Genomic DNA, 23,972 nt, shown 5'->3' on the forward strand with positions numbered 1-23,972 from the left:
TGGCTCAGTTGTATCAAGCGAATCAGTTTTAACAGTGCTCCATTCTTGTGTGATTTCTTTGGCAATATCTGTGGATGTATACTCTAAGACATTCGGGGATGACATTGTATGATTTGTTTGAGTAAAAAATGTTGTAGTAATCATTGGATTAGTGGTACTTTCCACAGAGGGTTCAGTAATTTCTTTTAATGGCTTTACTGTTAATTCTGTGGTAGTAGAATATTGCGTAGTAATAGATTGTATAGTTGTTGCTAATGTGGAAGTTTCTTCACCACTTACATTAGGAACTTCTACGGTAGGAACTGTAGTTATATTCTCAGGAACTTCAGTAACGCTACTTGTTTTCAATGGCTTAGAAGTCGTTATTTCAGTATTCATGCCAGATACAGTAACATCAGTAATCTCGGTACGACTGAATGTAACTGGAGAAGTGGCAGTAATATTTTGAAAGGCAGTTGTTCCAGTTATTTCGGTTGTTGTAACATTTTCTTCATAGCCAAATTCAAATTCACTCTTTGTTGTCTCAGTTACAGTAGAAGAAGATCCTGTAAAAGTTTCTTCTGTATTATATATGGTTGGAGTACTATGCGTCGTTTGTTCAATTTTAGAAGTAATACTGCGTGCTGTTGTATATTCTGTTGAAGTAGTTTCAATTTCAAAATTAGTAGTTTCAAATGTTGAAGTGGTAAAGGGACTAGATGTTGCATTCTCTAAATCATCAACGTTTATCGTCGAAATTAAAGTATCATTTAAAATGTTAATTTCGGTTGTACTTAATATCGAAGATATGGTCGTTGAACGTTCCGGAGACTCGGTAACAATTTCTGTCGATGCAATTGTCGTATCTGATTCACTTGTCGTTTCAATAGTAATATTTTCCAATAAATTTCCGGTAACGTCAGTTAAAGTAATCGTACTTTCCTCCGTATATGCAACGGTTAACATCTCCGTAGTGGAAACGGATGATGTGGATGGCGGAGTGCCCGTTGTTGTTTGTAATGTAGTGTGAACTGTCTCAAAAGTATGATCTAAATCTATAGAACGCAATGTCGTTGCACCATGAGATGAACAATGTTTGTCGTTAAGCTCGCAATCACAAATAGGCCTGTGCGCTTCAACTCGACATTGAACTGCCAGTTGACACCCATTGATACAGGGATTAACACAGGAGCTTTCGACGCAGGCTTCTGCGTCGCTGCAATCATCATCGGACTCGCAAACTGGCTTGGACATGGGATGAAGAACTGCTGCGGATACAATATAATGTAAACATAATATCTAATAAAGTAGCAAAACTGCTAATCGGGGAGCGACTCTGATTAGGCTAAGCTACAGATAAGTTTACAGTTTTTATTTCAATTACTACAAATTAAGAGTTAGCATGCTCGCATATAATAGGTAAGCTGATTGTAAGAAATATATAAGTCTTTACAGAGACAGATGTAACGGAAGAATCCTTCAGTAATAAGGAGATCGGCAAAGTAGAGCAGGAGTCTAAGGTATGGGAAACTTGTATCTGTAACTTGGAACCTAAAATATGCGTCCAGACAACAGAACAAAGAAACTTGTGCATCCAATTGCAACTTGACAAAAACGATCTTGTAAATTTAATAAAAAATTAAATAAAAATCTCAAGTTAATCAGAAGTAAGCAAGTTTTATATTCTGCTGTTTGTACGATCGGAAACCTGAAAAGTAGCAATTGTATGTCTCGTGTAAGGCCAGGCAATGTAAAGATGTGATAACGGCTATGAGAAATGACAAGATTCAGATAGTGTTCTGAGAAATTGTGTTTACCTTTCATGCATCCGTATTTAGTATCTGGCACAAAGCCGGGGGGACAGAACTTGCAGATAGGCTTGTGCTCCTCCACGTAACAGGGGGCATCAGCCGGACAGGTAGAGTTTCTGCATGGGTCCACGCAGCGATAGTTACGGCACGCCAAATCTGGAGAGCAGCCACTGTCTCGCAGGCAAATGGAGAGGGAGGGATTGCAGTTTTTGGTGCAAATGCACACGGGACGGTGGTCCAGGACATCGCAGGTTTTATCGGCTGGACACGGTCTTTTGTTTCTTACATTACAGGGATTTTGACATTTCCCATTGACGCACGCAGTGTTCGAGGGACAATCAAAGTCTCTCGAGCAGGTAAGCGTGTCAGGAGCGCAGGTCAATTCCCCAATTTCGTTGACTACGAAGCCGTATTTGCAAACACACATAGGTTTGTGATTCCGCACCTGACATCTCTTGTTGACCTCGCAAGTATACCGAGAACTCAAACACGGGTCGCGGCACTCGCCTGTCTGCGAGTGGCAGGAGAGACTCTCCGGACAGTCGTAGTCGGAGGAACAACCGATGCTCGGCGTAGGTTTGGGATTGAGCGTGTCGCATTTGGAATCTGGATGGCAGGCCGTGTGGGGCATGCCGATATAACACTGCGGGCATGAGCAACGCGGCTTGTGCAGAACCACTCGGCACAGGGCATTGATCCCACAGGCACCGCGTAGCGCGCACGGGTCCAGACATTGTAGATTTATGCAGGCTTTTTCATTGGGACACTCTAAGTCGCTGGTGCATTCGCGCTCTATTGTCACGATAGTGGTGTTCAAGTCGGTGTAGAGTCGGTGGATCGTGGGTGATGGGACAGGAAAAACAAAGAAAAAAGCATTTATAAGAACTGTGAAAAGAAACTTTCTCACAAATAACATAAACCACATGCTTTGTATTTATGATGAAAGTAGGGTAGGCTCTGTGAAGAGGTATAGAGTAACGACTTTACACTTTTTCAAAATATCAGACATCTTCTCAGAGAAATTACAATGGCAAGCAGCGATATTTACAACACAAGCCCCCACAGATTTCAGAATAAGAGGAAATAACAACCCGTGAATATCAGCAAATATCAAGCATGGGTATATGAGAATGTCCCTTTCGCAGTTCCCAATCTGTATTAATCCTAAAATAGATATATGGTGTCGACTGTAAATGTGTACCTCCTTGTATTCAAGTGGCACTATAAGGCAAATGAGTGTCTTTTTGTTTATTCAATTATATCCTCAAGACAGATTGGATACTGAAATAAACATTCTACATATGAAGTTATGTGTGAGATATGTGTGGAACGTGTTCTCTCATCTCAAAATTATGTACAGTATATCCTATATTGTATAATATGTACAGGTAATGTTGTACTCTTTGCTTGTAGGTAAAATATGTATATATCCAATATCGTGGCGACATACTGCTCCAATCACATCTGTCTCTCGATGTTAAGGTTTTCACTCGATTAATACGTTTAAGTATTACTCAAGTCCTACTAAACGATACATGGTTATTCTACGGACCATGTTCCTGTGATTGTCAGTATTGCTCGCTAGTCACAAATGCTGTACATAAAATTAATCAATCGCGGCTCGGTTAAAAAGTTAGTAGGCTGTATTTTCCTACCTGTTGTGCATTCGATATCTGGCGAACCGCTTGTACCTGGTGGACATCGGCAAACGAATATAGCTCCATCTCTAATGCATTCGGCGTTCTTCCCGCATCCATTCGTTCGACAGTCTCCTAAATCTCTATCTGAGCTACCTATATCAACAAATCGTTAGTGATAATATCGATCAAAAATAAATTGTTATATTATTTTATTATCCTGCCATAATATTAAAATATATTTTAAGATATTGCATAGTTATATCTTGTTATATATTTTTTTTTATTTATTTATTTGTTGTAATAATGATACATACGTGTAAAAAAATTTCCTCAATTTATTTTGATATTATTATTTCCCTATTAATGTATATCTTGTCAGATCCAATAATACGAAATATAGTACGTACATGCGTGCATTGGATCGCCCGATGGATTATTCGGTGGACAATAGCACTGTGGCTGATTCTTATAAATTCGACAGGCTGCATTGATGCCACAACGAGTGTCTTTGCAAAGATCGCCGTCGCAGAGACACACTTGGTGTGGGTCACCATGGCATCCCGGATCACATGTGCACTCGAAACCATTTAGAGTTTCTCGGCACTTAGCGTTAATACCGCAAGGTCTTCGTAAGCATTCATCTCCACCTAAGAGTGATTAAAAAATCGCGCGTATTAAAAAAGTCATTTTCGCAAATATAATTTCTATAAATGTAATGGACATGCCTTTCTTGCAGTTGATCTTCGGATTGCCAAAGTGTCCTGGCGGACAAGAACATTGTGCCTTCCTGTTGATCACACGACATTGCGCATTGAAGCCACAGACGCCATGCTGTAAGCACGGATTTGTGCAAACACCGTATTCGCTGCAATGTTTGTTTAGTTCGCAATCATCATCGTGATGACACTCCAGTTGATAACACTCCTGACTCGGTTCACCCTGATAGCCTTCTGGACATAAGCACACCGCTCGATGACTCGAAACACGGCAAAGTGCATTTATTCCGCAAGGCGATCCCTGGGCGGAACATGGATTCTCACACTGGCCATTTGTGCATGACAATGACGACGGACAGTCGGAGTGGGTGCGACAGCCAATGAGGCATAAACCTCCATCGCATACGTATCCCTGTATTTAGTAAAAAAAAACGTATAAGTTTAATATTAATATATTATATTAACATTAAGTCAAAAGACGATAATTTCTCTCAATATTTTCTCTTGAAATTTACCTTTGGACACGCGTTATTGATGTCGCACTTGATGCGACATTTACCGCTATGACAGACTTCGCCGCAAGAACAATCGTTCTGATGGTGGCAGCTGGTGGTGCAAAAGCCAATTTCGTCGCACTCACACGAGCCGTCGCAGGGAGTCATGGTCTTGGCACAATTAATTAGCGCATTACCATAATAATTTGCGGGACAACTGCATTGAGCCACATGACTGACTACTCGACAACCGGCACACTCTCCGCACGCTTTGCCACCATCACATGGACCTGAAGATCACAATGCAATTACATTACTCGATTGAAACATTTCAAATCTAATCTAATGTATCAATGGTTGTATTCGGTTTTGACGTTCACGCACTGTAAATTTCATTCTATCTTTATTACATACGGAAGGATGATAAAATGAAATCTACTCATACGTGAAACTATATTTACTTCTGCATTGGTTGTTGATACAAGACTCATCGCTCGGACACGTGTTATCACTGCGACATCCAATATCACACATGCGATTGTGACATATTTGATTTGCGAGGCAATGATCATCGCTGTTGCATATCGCTTTGCAAATACCACCGTCACAACGTTCGTCGCTCAAACAATTCGCATCGCTGAAAAGATATAATCACTTAGTATCAAAATACTAAGTTATATAAAATTATACGATTTGTTCATAGTTATGTATTCTAACCTTCTGCACGTGGAATAGCACGATCTACCGTAACACGTTTGTCCTGGTAAACATTCAAGTTCAGATGAGCAAGGAAGGAACGTCTGCTTGCAACCAATACGAGCATCTCCTACCAACGGCGACGGACACGTGCATATCTTTTGATGATTAACGATTGTACATTTGGCGTTTACACCGCAGGCGCTAGCCAATGAGCACGAATCTGTAGGCAAAGAATAATTAAATAGAATAATAAAGGCTAATAACAATAATAATAAAAATAAACGTTTATACAAGAAAAATAAAGTACAAACAAACAAAAATAAATTCCAAATGATACTAATGTCCCTTTGACAGAATTACAAAAAAAAAAAAATAAAAATATAAAAAATCTCAATAGCCACCTACCAATACACTGATTGTTTATACACTCATAACTGTCCTGGCATTCAATGTCCGCTCGGCAACCGGAAATGCATACTAATCCCTCGCAAATCTCGCCGCTTCTACAATCTTCGTCCCGTCTGCAAAGTGACTTGCAAATGCCAGAGTTGTCACATCTCTCATTGCTCAAGCAGTTCGCGCTGGATGAACAGACGGGTGTGCAAACGCCAGCGATACAAGCTGTGCCCACAATACAATCCCGATTGGCCTGACATATTGGGCCCGGTGTTCTCAGACACGCGACTTTGGCAGTTGGGTTTGGTATAAAACCGGTAGAACAGGAACACGTAGCACGCTGATTGAAAACAGTACATTTGGCGTTTGGTCCGCATGGCGTAGCTTCACATGGATTTACGCATTTGTTTCCTAAACAAGCCTCATTTGCATTGCAGTCTTCATCCGCACGACAACCAAACGAGCACATGTTGTTCAGACAGACATGACCCAAGAAGCAATCATTGTCCAACCGGCAAGTCAACAAGCAATTGCCGCGTATGCATTTCTCGTTCAATGCACAATCGTTGTCAACAGTGCAGATCGGTAAACAAACGTTCTCGCGACAGGTGTTGTCTCCGTTGCAATCTCCGCTTCCGAGACATGACACTGGTACTATAATAATACATGTTTTATAGAATGTTCAAAGAGATATCCAAGATGTTCAAATTTTGCAAACTCATTCATACACTTACGTCTTACGCATTCTACTTCGGAGTTGCCGGTAAAACCTGGTGGACAGCTGCACTGTTTAATATGACTTCTCACTTTGCATTCGGCATTTATGCCACATGTTCCTCTTACACTGCACTGATCTAAGCATTGCCCGTTCAAGCAAACATCGGACAAGTTACATTCCTCATCCGATTGACAAGATGCTGAAACGATATTATTTGCGATATTATTAACGATATCATTAAATACAATAACGGAAAAATTGCTTCTCAGATAGTTATTTATATGGAAACGTTGATTTTAATAATCACAAAAATCGAGCAAATTAAAAATCTAACAATTATTTACTCACGTCGACAAATGCCTTCATAACAATAAGTGTTGATCAAACAATCGATTTGTGACGAGCAAACTACTGGTCTCGGACGACATCCCACGCTTAGATTATTAGGATCGCCTTCGTAATCGGCACGACACTGACAACTCGCGGCATGATTGCTTGCGACACAATCTGCATTTGGACCACACCGAATACGTGCGCAAGTATCTGGAATAAGAAGATTAAATATAATATATAATAAATAAAATAAAGTTTCAAATCCCACATACATACAAGCATTATAATTATACATATAAAGATAATAGAATTATAAAATGCAATCACTGAAATAATACTATAAAACAAATTGACAAGTTTAAAACATATACCGAAACATTTTGGTATATTATTGATGTTGACACATTTGGCAGTTAACGGACAGTCCACGTCCTGAAGACATTCTACCGGCGGTTGACAGCCGCTGTTATAAGGATCTCCGACTGTACCAGGTTGACAATGACACTTGAAATGTCCTCGCGTGTTTTCGCACAATGCGCCCGGTGCACAGGGTGCATTCGCGCAGTAATCTATCAGCTTGCAAGCACGAGTAGGTTCTCCTGTATATCCAGGTTGGCATGTACAAACCTATATGACAAAACATTATTATCATAAAAAGAACACTGTCAAACAAAACTCTAGTGTAACGAAATAATTACCTGGACATGTTTCTCTGTTGTACAAATAGCATTCACGCCACAGGGATTATGTGCAAGACAAGCGATTCTGCATCTGTGAGAATCGCAGATCTTCTCCTGTGTACAGTCATCATTAACTTCACATTCAATAGGTTGACAACCAATTTTGTCGTCTTTAGCGTTTCCGAAGAAGCCATGCTCACAGGAACACGTTGCGGCATGATCGTCAGCTTTGCATTCGGCGTTACGACCACAGAGTATTACATCGCAAGCTCTACGACACTCCGCCTTGATTGAAAACAATAGGAAGAAAAACTTATATATCGGGAATTCTTTGTCGAATCGGCCACTCACTGTTTCAAAATTGTACTTGACGTAGAAAAATCACCTTGCACAATGGGTGCTTTCCATTTGATGACACAAGTGTCGTTCTATCTTTGTCACTCTCTAAATGTCAACAAGAATAGAACGACGCTTGTGTCGACTTATGTCATCAAATGGAAAGCACCCGTAGCTTCAGGCATAAGCTATCGAAAGCCATGTAACAATTTAAGATGGCGAATTCAATATATAGCGGACATAAAGCACAAAAAAAGGAAATAAAATAAACGACAGTGCCAATACTCGTTGAATTCACTTTAAAGTTTGTTTCCAAGTGTGTCGACCTTGATTAAAAATCCGCTGTCAAATTTAAAAAACAAAACAATTAAAAAGCAAACAATTAGAAAACAAAAGAATTAAAAAACAAAAAATTAAAGAATTAAAAATTAAAAAACCAAAAAATTAAAAAAAAAGTGCAGGCTTTATGTACATATACGTGTTATATAGGCTGCTTTCCATTTGATGACACAAATCGACACAAGTCGACACAAATGTCGTTCTATCCTTCTTGATATTCAGAGAGTGACAAAGATAGAACGACACTTGTGTCGACTGTGTCTCCTAAAAGGAAAGCAGCCATAGATTCGAGTCTTAACCTGCTGTGAAATGCAAAGAGCTTTTCGATTGATCTATTTTGCACTTTTATATCCGCCACTTTAAATTTCTGAAATTTGACAACAAATTTGTAATCAGGGTCCACAACACACTTGAAAACAAATTTTAAAGTACATTCAAAGAGTACTGACATTGTCTTTTATTTTATTTCCTTTTTCTTCTGCTCCATGTCCGCCATATTGGATCCGCCATCTTGAATTTTGCAATTGTCCACATGGCTTTCAATGGCTGCGTTCGGGCAGCGCGCTATCAACGCTATTTATGTCATGCTATCCTTGTTTCACGTTTAATGGACGATGAAGATAGAATGACACAAATAGTGCAAATAGCGTTTCCCCGAAGCCAACAGCTTATGTCTGAAACTACATTTGTGTGCAAGGTAGTTTTTCTACGTCAAGTACAATTTTGGAACGGTGCCGGTGAGTAGCCGACTTGACGAAGAATGGCCCATATATATACATATATATATTTCTCTGATAGAATCGATAAGAAAATAATTTTACTCGTAATTAAAATTGTATTTTTAATAAAACATAGGATTACCTGTCCAATATTATTCTTAATACATTTTTCGTCGTATGAGCAGTCATTGTCTGACGTACAACGTAATTCTTGAACACATATATTATTATGGCAGTATTGATATTCTGGACAGCTAGAATTACTTCTGCAAGTAGGCTGACAAAGACCATTAATACAGAGTTGATCGCCGATGCAATCTCTTGTACTTCCACAAAGCGCTGCAAATAGCAACAACCAGATTGTACATGAAATTTAGAGATTTTGAAAGTATATGATTTATAAATTAACTACACTTCTTCGTAATTGTCCGATGATTAATTTACCTGTGCATATCCCTCCGTTACACACTGAACCGGTTGCACACTGTGAATCACTTTTGCAATATTGAAGCGGAGTGCACCCAAGATTCGGATCACCTGTGCCGCCAGGTTGACAGGTGCATACCGCGCTATGATTAAGCGATGAACAGTCAGCACCGTGTCCGCAAACGTTCGAAAGAGAGCAGGGATCAACGCACTTATGATCGAAGCATGCATCTGATGGACTGCAGTCACTGTGATAGTTGCATTCCAGATGAATACATTCCGTCTAAAACAAATAAGATATAAATAGAAATAAGATAAAATTAAAAGTAAAAAACTATAATTAACTATACAAATATTTAAAAGTTTAGAATATTAATTTTAGTAATAGATTATAATATACAAAATATTGTATCAATGTTAAATGGTTAAATTTTAGAAAATTTGAAACTCAAATTTTTAATACTCACTGCCGGATTTCCTGTAGTTTGTCCAGGACATCTACAAATCGGAACATGATCACGTGCGAGGCATTCTGCATTTCTACCGCAAATGCCCGGTGCATCGCATGGATTAGTGCATCTGTTATCAATACAAGCGGCTGAATTTGGACAATCTGAATCCGTGAAACAGTCACCAGGTTGTTTACAACCCGTTTTGAATGGATCCCCTACTAAACCATGCGGACAAACACAGGCGAACGATCCCTCCGCATTCTGACATCTATACATTTTTTAAATATTTTATTTTAAAAAGATCTATGAATTATAAACTTTTCTTCTCGCATAATTACTTGTAATCATAAGTTTCACTCACATAGCTGAGGAATGGCAAGGATTTTGCAAACATTCGTTAACGTCAGCGCAGATGTCGCCGATAAGAACAAAGCCAGAATAGCATTTACATACGCTGACGTGATCGATAGCTAGGCAATTACCATATCCACAGTTTACTTGATTGCAAGGACCTGACAAAACGAACAATCAAAAATTTTAAGAACCTTATAATTATTTTCTTTTCTAAAATTATAATTTTATCTTTTCTTATAAAACTAATCAAAATGAATGTAGTATTTATTGATGTAAGCGCATTATAACTTACTGCTACATTTATTGGTCTCTTGGTTACAATATTTATCCGTTGGACAGTCACTGTTAGAAAGGCATTCTACTTTAAAGCACCCTGAGGCATCGCCAATGTAACCAGGCTGGCATTGACAACCAGCTGCATGATCCAAAACGGAACAAATAGTATTTAAACCGCAGTCGACAAAAGAGCACGGATCTGAACAGTTGTGTTGAACGCAGGCTTGAGTATCAGAACAGTCCTTGTGCGTGGTGCAGTGATGCGGGAGCACACAGCCCAATCCTATAGGATCGCCCGCGGTACCTGAAGGACATGTGCAACGGTAAGATCCATGAAGATTGATGCACTCAGCACTTGGATGACATGGTTGATCATCACACTCGTTGATGTCCAGGCAATGTTCGGGACCGACAATAAATCCGTGGCTGCATCTAAGAAAATAAATTAAGCGTCACAAACCTTTTAGGATAATTAGTTATAGATATTTAAAAAAGTAAGAACGCAATATATACATAAGTGATTAATCAATAAAATAAGTCTGGATTAAAAAGGCAATACCTGCACTTGCTGTTAATGCATACTTCGTCGCGTTTACAGCCGACATCCGAGGTGCAGCCCGCCTCGCACGCTCCATCGATACACAATTCGCCGGGCAGACAATTACTGTCGCTGTAACATATCTTTACGCAAACGCCATTCTTACAGCGCTCGCCTTGCGCGCAATTGTTCTGTTCTGAACATTGACACTGGCATAATCCCGAGACACACAGATGCTGGCTGGGACAATCTTGCGGAGTTTGGCATACGTTTGGTACTCGAACGCAACCTTGTTCTGGAGTAGGATTACCATGGAAACCGAGAGGACATGTGCATGTGATCGCGTGATTACTGCAACTGCAGATCGCATTTGGTCCACACACGTCTTTTCTACTGCAAGGATCTAGAAACACACAAGTTTCTTGTTTTTCTTTCAAGAACTACGACTGACATTATTTCATACATTGAGAAACAAATCGTGTTTTTAAGTTAAGGAGAAAGTCTCATATAATTAGTTTAAAAAATCAAAATTTTTACTTTAATCAATAATAGAACATATGTAGAAAAATTGATAAGAACAAATAATTTAAACTATTGTTATTACATAAATAGAATAAAACTTTGTGAGTTAAAATCGTACTTTTCTTTAAGTAACGCCATTTATTCAATTTGCAACTTTTTGCTTATTTTTCAGGTTCATTGAATTTCAGGTAATTTTATAGAAAATAAGCAAAAATTTTGATTTTTTATTTCAGATAAGAACAAAAACCACTACAATGTCCGCCAAGGCTATACATATAGATCTAACTATTTATAGCCATTATATTATTATTTTTTTAAACTAAAAATATTTTTTTACTTTTTAAATTATGCGTTAAAACACATAAAATTTTTTAATTAATTCGTTGCATTATTTCTTAAAAAAAATAATTTTTTAAAGTTATCTATTTTTCAGCAATTTACATGAGATTCCCCTTTAATAGATTTTATGTCTGTATAATAATTAATATACATATGTATGCAAAAAATCTATTTGAAACGAATATGAGTCAAAATTATACTATAATGTGGCTCGTGACATACCTTGACATTTATTGTTGATACACGATTCGATAGTCGGGCAATTTTTATTACTGCGGCAGCCGAGGATGCATCCTCCACTTACACATGCATGATCTACTAGGCACTGAGAATGCGCAATGCATGACACCATACATTTGTTGTTAATACATTTCTCTCCATCTGAACAATCAGCGACTGAACGACATACAGCTAAAATAGCCAAAATTCTCTGTTTCATAATTTGAACATTTTCAATATATAGTGAAATATTTGTAATGTTACCATAATTATTAATTGTTTAACTATTGAATCAGATTTACCTCTGCATTGTCCATCAATACAGTAGCTGTCTTCGCATTGGGCGTCAACTGTGCAGTAATTAGTACCCCGCACGCAGCCGTGTTCTGGACCCCTCGAGGATGGCACGAACCTGTGAATACACTTGCAGCTCGGCTGACCGTTTACGATCTCGCAGAATGCGTTAGGACCGCACGCATTCTCGCACGGATTAATGCAACGATGCTCATGACAGACGGAATGCACTGGACAATCCTTGGGACCAGAGCAGTGTCCTTCCGGCTGGCAACCGTTCACGTAAGGATCGCCGACATGATTCGGTGGGCATTGACACACCGGGTTGTTCGTTGGACCAGCGACACACAACGCAGTTGGATGGCAAGAGTCCGGATGACATGCCTCCACGGCGACGCATTCGACGTCGGGTACTGGGTTCGGGCGAAGCCCAGGCGGACATTGGCAGATTGCTTTATGATCTTCCGCTATGCAGACCGCGTTTACACCGCACGCATTCTCGTCACAGGCGTCGTAACAAGTGTGCGTAAGTCGGTTGCAGAGTTGCGCCGGTGGACAGTCGATGTTATAGACGCAGGGCACCGCGCGACACCCAGATGTTGAGTCATTCGGATCGCCGGCATACTGTCCAGGCGGACATTCGCAGTTCGCCACGTGATTATTGACGATACAAAGCGCATTGGGACCGCAAGTGATAAAGTCGCAGACCAGTTGACAAGCGAGCGGACCGTCTGGAGTGCTACGACATGTCTGATCCTCCGCGCACTCGCTATCCGTAGAACAACGGTTTTCGCGCGGACTATGACATCCCCGACGATCATTCGGATTGCCGATGTAGTCCGGTAGACAGTCGCAACGGCCATGATGATTCTCCGTCACGCAGCGAGAATTCGCGGTACAAGTGAAACCGTCGCAAAGTGACACACACTTTAATACGCCAAGCGCGTCCGGTCTACAGCCCTCGCTTGAGTGGCAGTCATCATCGGTTATACAATCGGGTACCGACGGCTTCTCGCAGGACGACTGCACCGGATTCCACTCATAGCCGTCCTGACACTTGCAAGTGGCGTGACCAGGTACGACCAAATCGGGTTCGCATTTTTGATAGGCGCCGCATACCACTTTATTGCAAGGATTTACACAGTCGCGCACGCCGCCATCCAGAGTAATGCAGAAGGAACCTGCCGGACAATCCGAGTCATGTGCACATCCGGGTATCACGGACTTGGACGGTTGGCAACCCTCGATTAAATTGCTCGGATTACCCTGGTAACCATCGATACACAAACAAGAGGACACATGATTCTGCGTGATACATAATGCGTTTGGTCCGCATTGCAACTTGCTGCATGCATCCACGCACTTGCGGACGCCTTTGCCGACCTGGAAACAGATCTCCTGCGGCTCGCATTCAAGGTCGTTCAAGCAATGACCGTGCAAGTGGCAACCTTTGTGCAAATCATTAGGATTGCCACTATAACCAGGCGGACATACGCACACTCCATTCTGGCAAACGGATCTGGGACCGCATTTTATGTCGCTGCACTGATTTATGCACTTATGATTGACACAGATGTAATCGAAGGGGCACGGTACAGTATTGCTGCAAACACAAGTAGAAGGATCAGCGCATGGTCCCACCTGTACTTGCTGACATCCAACGAACGGATTGCCGAAAAAGCCATCCTTGCAGCGACAGTCATAACTTCCAAGGGTATTGATGCACACCGCATTACTTCCGCATGCATTTCCGTTGCATTCATTAATATCTAATAAAAAAAACACAAATATACATTCACATATATAGGTTTTTATATTTATCACTATTTACACTTGATATCGTAAAAAATGATGTCATATAAAAAATTAATTATATTTTTTTAAATATTCCATTACATTAATTCTACATTTTGGTTATAAAAGAATTGCAAAAGAGTCAGCTGAAATTAATAAAAACTAACCAAAACATTGAATGTATGGATTGCCGGCGAAACCAGATGGGCAAAGACACTCGACAGCGTTAGGACCCGCGTTACAATGAGCATCTTTTCCGCACACCGCAGTAGAACAATCGGACTTTTCTTGAACACCACAGCCGTGATAAGGATTCCCACTGGTACCCGGATTGCAGACACACTTTGATTCCTGAAGACCGTATTCGCAATGTGCATTTTTCCCGCAGAATGGATCGCAGTGTGGTGGTTGAACGGCTACGGAAAAAAAATTAAATTTTTCAACCAAGATAATTTATATGATTAAATATTAGTTTTCCTTATACGCAGAGGAACATTCGCAGAATAAAATAAATATCTTTATCCTTTCACATAATATAGATGCATTACGTTTGTAATACTTACGTGGCATACAAAGCAGATCGGGATTGCCGACAAAATAGGGATTGCATACGCATTTATTCGTTAAAGGATCGCACATGGCTCCGATACCGCAAATCACCCCTTCGCAGCGCCGTTTGCAACGTCCACTGATGCATACGCTCGGCTCAGCGCACGGGATTTCAGGAGAGCAAACATCCGGAACGCACTGTCCTCCAGGGAAAGGATTGCCCATGAAACCTTCGATACACTTACACGTTGGTCCGTCGTAACTAACGATACATTGAGCCCCAGTGCCGCAAACAAAACCGTCGCATTCTAAAATCAAAAAACAAAGCGTTATTTCATCTAAAATCATAGTAAAGATTTAGACGATAAATTGATAACTTACTGACTGAAAGTATTATATAAAAACTATAAAGCTATGCTTGTATTATAAATAATTATCAAATTTTTTTCTTTTTAAATTTAGATAAATCATTTATTCTATAACACCTATAATACACATCATGTAAGAATTTTTTTTAATTTTTTCAATATATAAATATATGAAAAATAATAATTTTAATATGTAAAACTATCCAAATTTATAATAAAAAATTTATAAAATTCGCACTTACGTGAAACACATTCGTTATTTTTGCCTTCCGTGAACCCGATTACGCATCTGCACCATGCTGCGTGTTTATCCGGCTCGCAATATGCGTTAGGACCACAAGGTACGTTATCGCAGGGATTGACGCAATTTCCTTGGACGCATGACAAATAGTTCTCGCAATCGTCATTTGACGAACACTCGCTTTTGCCGGTCGGAGCTCCAGTACAACCAGCACCGTAAGGATCGCCAATCATACCTTTAGGACATTCGCACGTGTGATCCCCTTTCGTGTTGAAGCAATATGCACCGTGTCCACAAGGATTGTTCGCGCATTCGTTTACATCAATACATCCGTGCTGCGGATCACCTTCGAAACCAGCCTCGCACATGCATCGCGGTGGATCGCTCGGTGTACATTTTGCGTTAATACCACACGGGAAACGATCGCAAGGATCTGCAATAATAGAATTCAATAATAATTAGGCGTAGAAGACATTACGATTATCATGAAAATTTATATTACGCCTGAATTGTTCTAATAATGTGAAATTCGTAGTCTTACTTTTGCAAAGATTTCCATCTAAGGGATCTGTGTAGAACGGCGGTGGGCACACACATTCCCCAGGCTGCACGCATTTCTCATTAGCCTTGCATTCGTGGTCGTTGGTACATCTCTTCTGTGCCGGAGAACAAAGTCCATTGTATGGATCGCCACCGTATCCGTGCGGACATACGCATTGATGAGAACCTGGTAGGTTGATACACTCGGCACCGTAGCCACAGACTTGGTGACCCACGATGCATTCATTTATATCTATATATAAAATAATAAAATAATAAATTTTTCAGACGATCATATCAAATACAATTATATTTGCTTCAAATTGCTGTCAGTTAAATTTACAACAAAAATAAAATTTCTTTTAAACTGTAATCACTTTGTCATACCTTCACAGGAGCCATCGGACTTAGTCGTGTATCCCTTAGGACAGGCGCAATAACTGACACCACCGGCAATTGTTATACACTCAGCACCACTTGGACACTTTTCGCCCTTCGAACATCCGGCAAGCATGCATTTACCATTGACAATCTTGTACGGAGGTTGACATTGACATTCGATGCTGTTGCATTCTGTAATTTTTATAATAAAAATTTTTAACAATACTGACGCACATTTTAATAGATAATAATACAATTATTAAAATATCAAGGCTAAATCAAGAGTCCTACCTTCGCAAAGCGAGAAGGGATTTCCATTAAACCCAGGTGGACATTGGCACTCGTAACTGCCAGGGAGATTTTTACAAATTGCGTTGACACCACAAGCAGGCTTCTCTCTGAGCTCCATACATTCGTTGATGTCTCTGCATTTACCGGTCTCGTGATCGCGCGTGTAACCACGTTGGCAGATGCACACACTGCTACCTACGAATTCATCCTTGATGCACTGTTCTCCAGCGGGGCAGGGCGCACTGGGACCACACACGTGAGGTGTTCTAGATTCTTGGCAACCGCCGCTGTAAGGATCACCCGTCATGCCGCTTGGACACTGACACGAGAAGGAACCGGGCTCATTGTTACAGATTGCGCCCGGAGGACACGGATTTATCGCGCACTCATTGATGTCTCGACAACCATCCTTTATTCCGGGTTTTCCTGTGTACCCGTTGCTGCAGAGACATGTCGCCACATCGTTCATGAGCATACAATGCGCATTGGGTCCACAAGATAAATCTTCACATGGATCTGATTAGATAGACAAGAGATTATGAACTGACATTTTATTCACGAAGATAAACCTCCAACATTTGATATAAAGATAATTTCATTTAACTTTTAAATAATATATATCATATTACATACGTCTGCAATCATTCCCGACGTTGGGCTCAGGACACAAGCATCTTTTTTGTGGGTCACAAATAGCGTTTCCTGGGCAATCATCGTCAATTTCACATCTCACTATGCCAACGCATTTAATGTAAGGATCAGGATCTGGTATGGTTTCTTCCGGACACGTGCAAGAGTAAGAACCTTCAATATTGGTGCACATTGCTCCATGACCGCAAACGTTAGATTTGGTACATTCGTCGATATCTATGTATTTATTTAAAAAATATATAAACACAAAACTAACAAAATAGTTAAATTAATAATTCTTATAAATAAATAAATATATATATATATATTCATATGCATGGCAAATATAAAGATAATAAATATTTGCAAAATTACTATAGATAATCATTAATTAATAATTTATCTCGCTCAAGTTTTACCTATACATTGCTTGAAGGCATTTCCTGAGTATCCGAGTTTACATTGACAACTAAAACCACCTGGTGTATTCGTACAAATGGCATTTCTGCCGCATCTTCCAGAAGGTCCATTTATCGCATCACATTCGTTTATGTCTAATTGTAAGTAAAGAAAATAAAACAGCGTTAAAAAATTTACTGTCATAAATGATACCTATCCACGTTGAATAATAATTACAAAATATTTCGATTTATTTAAGAAATATCTGTTTGCTTACCGACACAACCAGCCGCTATGTCATTTGGATTGAAGGTCCAACCATCTTCACATATGCAATAAGCTTCGTGACCGTCGGCCTTGCAGAAGGCATGTTCACCACAAGTTACCTCATCGCATGGTGCTGTAAAATAATAAAAATTATGACAAACTGTAGCTTTTTAATAGCATAATAATTACTCTTCTCTTTTTACGGTTTTTCTACTAATTATTCTTACATAATATTTCTCTTTCAAAGATGTAACATGTATGTATACGATAGCATTGAAAATGTATAATTACGATTACCTTTACACGGAATATGGGGCGGTGTGCCAACAAATCCAGACTCGCACTCACAATGATAGCTTCCTCTAGTGTTCGTGCAAATCGACGCAGGTCCACAGGGATTAGTAAGGCATTCGTTTAGATCCACGCATTCAGCACCGATGGCTTTGAAGCCATCTTTGCAGAAACATTGTCCCTCGATGCACTCAGCATTGTTGACGCAATCGAAATTCGATTTGCAAAGAGTCGTCACGTCGGTCTAAAAACGTTGCGATGAGACACTTTATTACTCCGCACTCATAATTCTTGTCACGTTCGGAAGCATTGTACTTGGAAACGAGAACCGGTTCACCGTATATACGGTTATCTTTTAGACGCGCGAATAAAAAACGTGCATTCATAATAAATGGAACTGTGAGTCAGTTTTGTGGCGTTACAAACGACGAAAATAGATTTGGAAAAGAGGTAAACTGATGTAAAACCGGTTCGCGTTTATCTTGTTTTGTGTGCACGACGCCACCTCCATTTCATTTGCTTTCTTTTATCCGTCGTCTTCGTAGAAAGAAACCACGGACCGGTCAAAGGAGCAGACCACCTTTTGAAATATTTGTCCTGGGACATCTCTTGCGTGGAAGATCTTGTCCACATACATATGTATGTATGAGATGACTCGAGACGAAACGCAACGGGTTATTGAATTATTATACCTGATCGCATGCGACTGCTGGGCTGGACCTAGCACTGTATCCTGGTGGACAAAGGCAGTTGTAACCAGGCTCCTCGTTTTTGCAAATCGCATTTTTCCCACAAGGATTTTCCAAAGCTGTGCATTCGTTGATGTCTAGGAAAGAAAAAACAGAATGCCAAGATAACAGAAAAATTCCACAAAGTCAAAAATTCAAAGGAATAAATCTGCATTTTGAGTATCACAAAAAATAAAGATATTGTATTAAGAAAATATAAAATAAATATTAAGAAAATATAGAATAAATTTTTGTACGAAAAATAGCCAATTTTTAATTTACTTAAATAAGCGTTTAAAAAAAAAATTATTGAAAATATTAATATTAAAGTCGTAGTGGGAGCAGTGCATTCTAATTATCCTGACAACACTCTTAAAACCACGAGACTCGTGATTAAGGGATTCATCAAAGGAAACATATAGCAAGAGAAAATTATTGATAAGCTAACCACTGCACTCCTTAAAAGGATCGCCGGTGTAATCCGTCTTGCAGCTGCAAGCAAAGCTACCGACCGTGTCGATGCACTCAGCGTTTTCGCCACAGGGGTTGCGCTCGCATTCGTTCACGTCTGTTAATCAATATTATTAATCACAGGATGATTATTATAGCATGCAGTATGACAAAGAATGTTACATGAAAGCTTAGCTATGACTGACTTTCGCAGCGGGTTAGTCCCTGACCGATGAAACCCGGGGGACAAATGCATTTGTATGAGCCCGGGACATTAATACACCTCGCATTGGCCGCACAAGCGTCTCCGCCGATGCACTCGTTCACGTCGACGCAACCGTGCGCGGGATCCATCCGGTAGCCGATATGACATCTACATTCGTAGCTACCCTCGGTGTTTACACATTCCGACTCCGCACCACAGGGCGAATTTTCCTCGCACTCGTTCACATCTGCCGGTGATGGTCAGTTAGTAGTCATCGTTAGACGTGCGATCGTGGATATTTGTGAGTTTAACCGGATTATTAGTTGTCATGTGTCACACATAGATCAATAATGCTATCAATATTGGGATCTGGTTTTCACTAATAAATTTCTTAATCGAAATAAACTTTTTGTCAACATTTTGTTAAGATTGTTATATCAATGATTATGAACAATGTTATGTTACTAAAGCATGATAATTAATTACACACATATACATATAACATTTAACATATTTTAATTTTTTCACGCTATAAGGCATTCTATGTTTTACTTACCACTCGTAATAAGTAATTGTAAATATATTTTTAAGTCTTACCGTGGCAGCCTGTCATCGGATCACCATCCATTCCATCGGGACAAGAACATCGGAAGCTACCATGTACGTTCGTACAGAGAGCGGAACGTCCGCAAGGACTCCTCAAGCATTCATCGATATCCCTGCACTCCTCCTCAGGACTTCCGTCGTATCCGTCGGGACATTCGCACTTATGCGCGCCTGGTACATTCACGCACAGCGCACCTCTTCCGCAGGCACCCTCGTATTTGCATTCGTCAATATCGATACACTAGATCAATTTAAATTTCATAAATTTAATAAATAAATTCATGGTTACGCACACATATTCCTAATTGCGCGTTGTTTGAAATTTATTAACATTTTCTAATATGTTATACATGTATAAATTTATATTTTATATTATATTTATAAAACATTTACATTTTATTCAGTAAATTCGTATTTTTTAAACATAAAATTTATAAAAATTTAAACTGAGATATACACATGCTCTTGCTTTAAAGTAAATTATAGACAGAATAAATATCTAAATTTTAAAATTGTCCTTTATCGTACTTCACTATCGAAATTATTTATAATATAAATATTTCAAATCGGAATTTGTCAGTATACTTATACATATACATCATGATTAGCCCGCATCCTCCAGAAGCCTATCATTTTAAATGAACGATAATTATTAAGATTAATATCCTCATCGTCATATAAATATCCGAAAAAAAATTGCCACGATAAGGCAATTGACTCGCAGGCATGTTATTATCCACTTTAATCTCCAACTTATCGTTTTCTTGACTACGCATCCCTGATCTCGCCAATGTACTCACACTGTTGAACGGGTCTCCCGTAAATCCGTCTTGACACGTGCAGGTGTAATTACCAGGTATGTTGTGGCACACAGTATTGTCGCCACATGCACCTGGTATCGTACATTCGTTCACATCCTCGCAATGCACCTCACCATTGCCGATATAGCCAGATTTGCATTGACACAAGAAGTTCGAGGGTAGATTACAACACTCGGCATTCTCGACGCAACGCCTAGCAATCGCTGGATCGTCACATTCGTTGATATCTAAAGATATAATATCGTTAATAATGAAACGGATGCACAGCCGCGGGCGTTCAAAGCACAGGATAATTACCCTCGCAATGAAAGCCATCGCCTCGGTATCCGGGAAAGCAGGAACATTGAAAACTGCCAAGAGTATTTGTACAGTGGGCAAATATATCACAGGGTCGATATTTACACTCGTTCTCATCTGTAATTTTTTATTTTAATTCAGTTTTATTATAAATTATTGTAAATTATTCCTTACGTATATTGTAAATTTAAAAGAGTAGGAAAATATATGCCAGGTAATATACTTGCATCGAATTAATCCAAACGATTTGCATGTAGTAGAAAATACATGTGCATATTAAATGAATATTTGATATGAAGAAAATTTCATACTAAATAATAATATAATAAATAGTTGCACGAACCTGGAACTTGACAGTTACATCCTCCGAATCCATCGTTACAGTGACAGACCGAATCCAGACAGACACCATTTTGACATTTAGTGCCGTCTTCTTTTGTACAATCGTCTGTAAGATTTTTAGCAAAAAAATTTGAATAAATTAATTATATTATATTTCACTAAAAAAATATATGCATAACTCTCGATTCTTAATGAACATTTAATGTTATGATATAAGTTTATGAATAATCTACATATATCTTTTTCAAATTAAAATATCAATCATATTAAAATATTAATAAATACACAAAAGTATTTTTATCTTTCTTAATGTGTAAATAAAAAATTATTTACGTAGATATAAATAATTAATGATTTCATCCGTTAGAAACAGCGTTAAAGGATATACTGATTTAGAAATATCCTGTACGAGAGGCACGAGCCATTTTTGTTGGCTATTAAGTAAGATTGTCCGAGAAAAAGGGGCGGATAAATTGCGACTATACTATATAGCCATCGGCTAATCGCGCAATTTTCTCTCGCCCTGATCGTCGGTCGAACATCGAAGTTTTTCTCACAAGCCGTGAAGCTGCGGTATACGTTTGGTAGATTCGAGTAACGTGATCCACTGGCTCATCGGCACCTCGGCAACGTCAATTATGGTTCCACCGGGAAGATAACGTCCATGGAAAATGAGAATAAAATTCCGCGGCTAATTACAACTCGAAGGCGTGACTCGGTACAATATGAAATAATGACGCGAGAAGAGATTCCCCTTAATTGACCTGACGAGACGTGATGCTTAACACGTTATTGCGGTTTGTATATACGATGCGAGAAGGAAAATTACTTAGAGACTGTAATGACATCGAGAATGATGGCATGACGTGAAGAAACAACGGAAACGTTAACGACAGTGTATCGTGAATGTCGTGCGACATCACCCTTTCCTGTCGCCGTGAGATACACAATCGCTTCACCGCAGGGTGATACCCTGGTAATCTCCGGACGAGTTATTTCGAGAGAATACGTCTTCTTTTGTCAGGTAGCTCACCTGTGCACTTTAACTTGTTGCGCTGCTCGTCCACGCCTTGGTAGCAGTCGACGCGATGGTCACAGAGCTTTGAAAGCTCGAGCAACTGAAGGACGTCAGTCGACTCGTTCACTTGACAGCCAAAGTAGCCGTCCTCGAGGTTCAGGAAGAATACTTCTCGCTTCGATCCATGGCCGAGTCCTTTACGAGATTCGGCCTGAAAAATCACGAGATAGATTTTATTAGTTGAATATTATCAATATATTTCAATTATCTCTATCAATTACATTTTTGTGCTCTCGGACATATTCTAATTTAAGTTTAAATTAAGTTTAATTTTTTTTTTTTTATAAAAGGCGCGTATCGTTGAATTTAATTAACGGTCTTCCAATTGTAAGTCGAGAATAGGAGAGAGAAAAACAAGAATTAATTACTTTCTTTACCCACGAAAGAATTGAAATGTTTTAAGAAATGCCTTCTTACCGGATACGAAGATAGAAGTATCCACGTCAGCAACGGCCAAAGATGTTTCATCTTTGCTGTAAAAAGATTAAATCATACCAAAATTAGTCATATTCTATAGATATTGCCCATGCAATATAGAGTTAAACGCGTGGTTTTGGTTTATTATTAATGCATGATTTTTAGTGGTGACTGGACGCGCATAACAATGTTTATCATTCTTCCGCGGAGAACGTGTTGCGGAAGAGATTTAAATATAGATTCCTAAACATGCGCGTAACACAACGACGACGATGACTTCATACGGGAATCACCAGTGGTAATTGCATCATCGCGAATTCACAAGTGGTTTCGCAAAAACGGCACCACTTTGCAGCACCCTGGGAACGATTTTTCATGATCGCGCCACAACCGGAGACGAGAGAAGAAGAGAGCGGTAAAGAGAGAGGGAGAGAGGCACTCGAACGTTCCCCACGATGTTCACGGCGTATAAATCACATGGAAAGCACCATAGTTGCAGGAAATCGTCGGAAAATCAAGCGTGAATATAAAACCACAAGAAACCATCGACTATTTTTCAGTCACAACGGATAAACCTACACCGGTCGAACACCTGTTCGACGAACGAGCCCCCGCTCCGTCGCGCCAGCCGCTCCAATGTGTGGCTAATTCGCGAATGTGCGACCAGGAAAGTCGGTTGATGTATCAACCCCAACTTGTAGACCACGTAATGCATAGAAGCATTGACTTTGTCCTTCAACGTACTATCTTAAGTAGGAGATGGTTCAACATGACGGACATAAGTAAAACATATGCAAATCACTGCAGAATAACTGTAATGACATGGCATCAATAAAATTATCGATGACAAATGTAAAATAAATTTCTTCATTAATGATAAGCTATTAGCGTTTTACAAGTCGTTATACAAGTCATTATTTATGATTATTTTTTCAATATTACATATCGTTGAGCCTGAGATGAGATCTCTGTTATAGCGAAGCTTACATCGACACCA

At 39.5% G+C, this 23,972-nt stretch overlaps 1 protein-coding gene across 1 annotated transcript in view; it reads right to left on the reverse strand.

The window, feature by feature from the left end:
- Nucleotides 1-23,026, reverse strand: part of dpy (fibrillin-like protein dumpy) — a 78,977-nt gene extending 55,951 nt beyond the window's left edge. Inside the window, 35 exon segments of the mRNA XM_018517061.1 lie at nucleotides 3,446-3,579; nucleotides 4,152-4,558; nucleotides 4,662-4,930; nucleotides 5,102-5,277; nucleotides 5,358-5,559; nucleotides 5,745-6,389; nucleotides 6,470-6,652; nucleotides 6,802-6,996; nucleotides 7,158-7,413; nucleotides 7,485-7,751; nucleotides 9,003-9,199; nucleotides 9,305-9,569; nucleotides 9,754-10,006; nucleotides 10,100-10,250; nucleotides 10,385-10,800; nucleotides 10,928-11,309; nucleotides 11,990-12,178; nucleotides 12,289-14,049; nucleotides 14,242-14,490; nucleotides 14,638-14,931; nucleotides 15,234-15,665; nucleotides 15,774-16,025; nucleotides 16,160-16,345; nucleotides 16,445-16,960; nucleotides 17,078-17,311; nucleotides 17,494-17,628; nucleotides 17,751-17,873; nucleotides 18,038-18,275; nucleotides 18,724-18,857; nucleotides 20,012-20,261; nucleotides 20,821-20,988; nucleotides 20,991-21,068; nucleotides 21,678-21,709; nucleotides 22,514-22,709; nucleotides 22,976-23,026. Of these exon segments, the coding sequence (XP_018372563.1) occupies nucleotides 3,446-3,579; nucleotides 4,152-4,558; nucleotides 4,662-4,930; nucleotides 5,102-5,277; nucleotides 5,358-5,559; nucleotides 5,745-6,389; nucleotides 6,470-6,652; nucleotides 6,802-6,996; nucleotides 7,158-7,413; nucleotides 7,485-7,751; nucleotides 9,003-9,199; nucleotides 9,305-9,569; nucleotides 9,754-10,006; nucleotides 10,100-10,250; nucleotides 10,385-10,800; nucleotides 10,928-11,309; nucleotides 11,990-12,178; nucleotides 12,289-14,049; nucleotides 14,242-14,490; nucleotides 14,638-14,931; nucleotides 15,234-15,665; nucleotides 15,774-16,025; nucleotides 16,160-16,345; nucleotides 16,445-16,960; nucleotides 17,078-17,311; nucleotides 17,494-17,628; nucleotides 17,751-17,873; nucleotides 18,038-18,275; nucleotides 18,724-18,857; nucleotides 20,012-20,261; nucleotides 20,821-20,988; nucleotides 20,991-21,068; nucleotides 21,678-21,709; nucleotides 22,514-22,709; nucleotides 22,976-23,026 (9,916 nt within the window).
- Nucleotides 23,027-23,972: the final 946 nt, after the last annotated feature.

The sequence above is a fragment of the Trachymyrmex cornetzi genome, unplaced genomic scaffold, assembly GCF_001594075.2.
Source record: "Trachymyrmex cornetzi isolate Tcor2-1 unplaced genomic scaffold, Tcor1.1 scaffold67, whole genome shotgun sequence".
Lineage (NCBI taxonomy): Eukaryota > Metazoa > Arthropoda > Insecta > Hymenoptera > Formicidae > Trachymyrmex > Trachymyrmex cornetzi.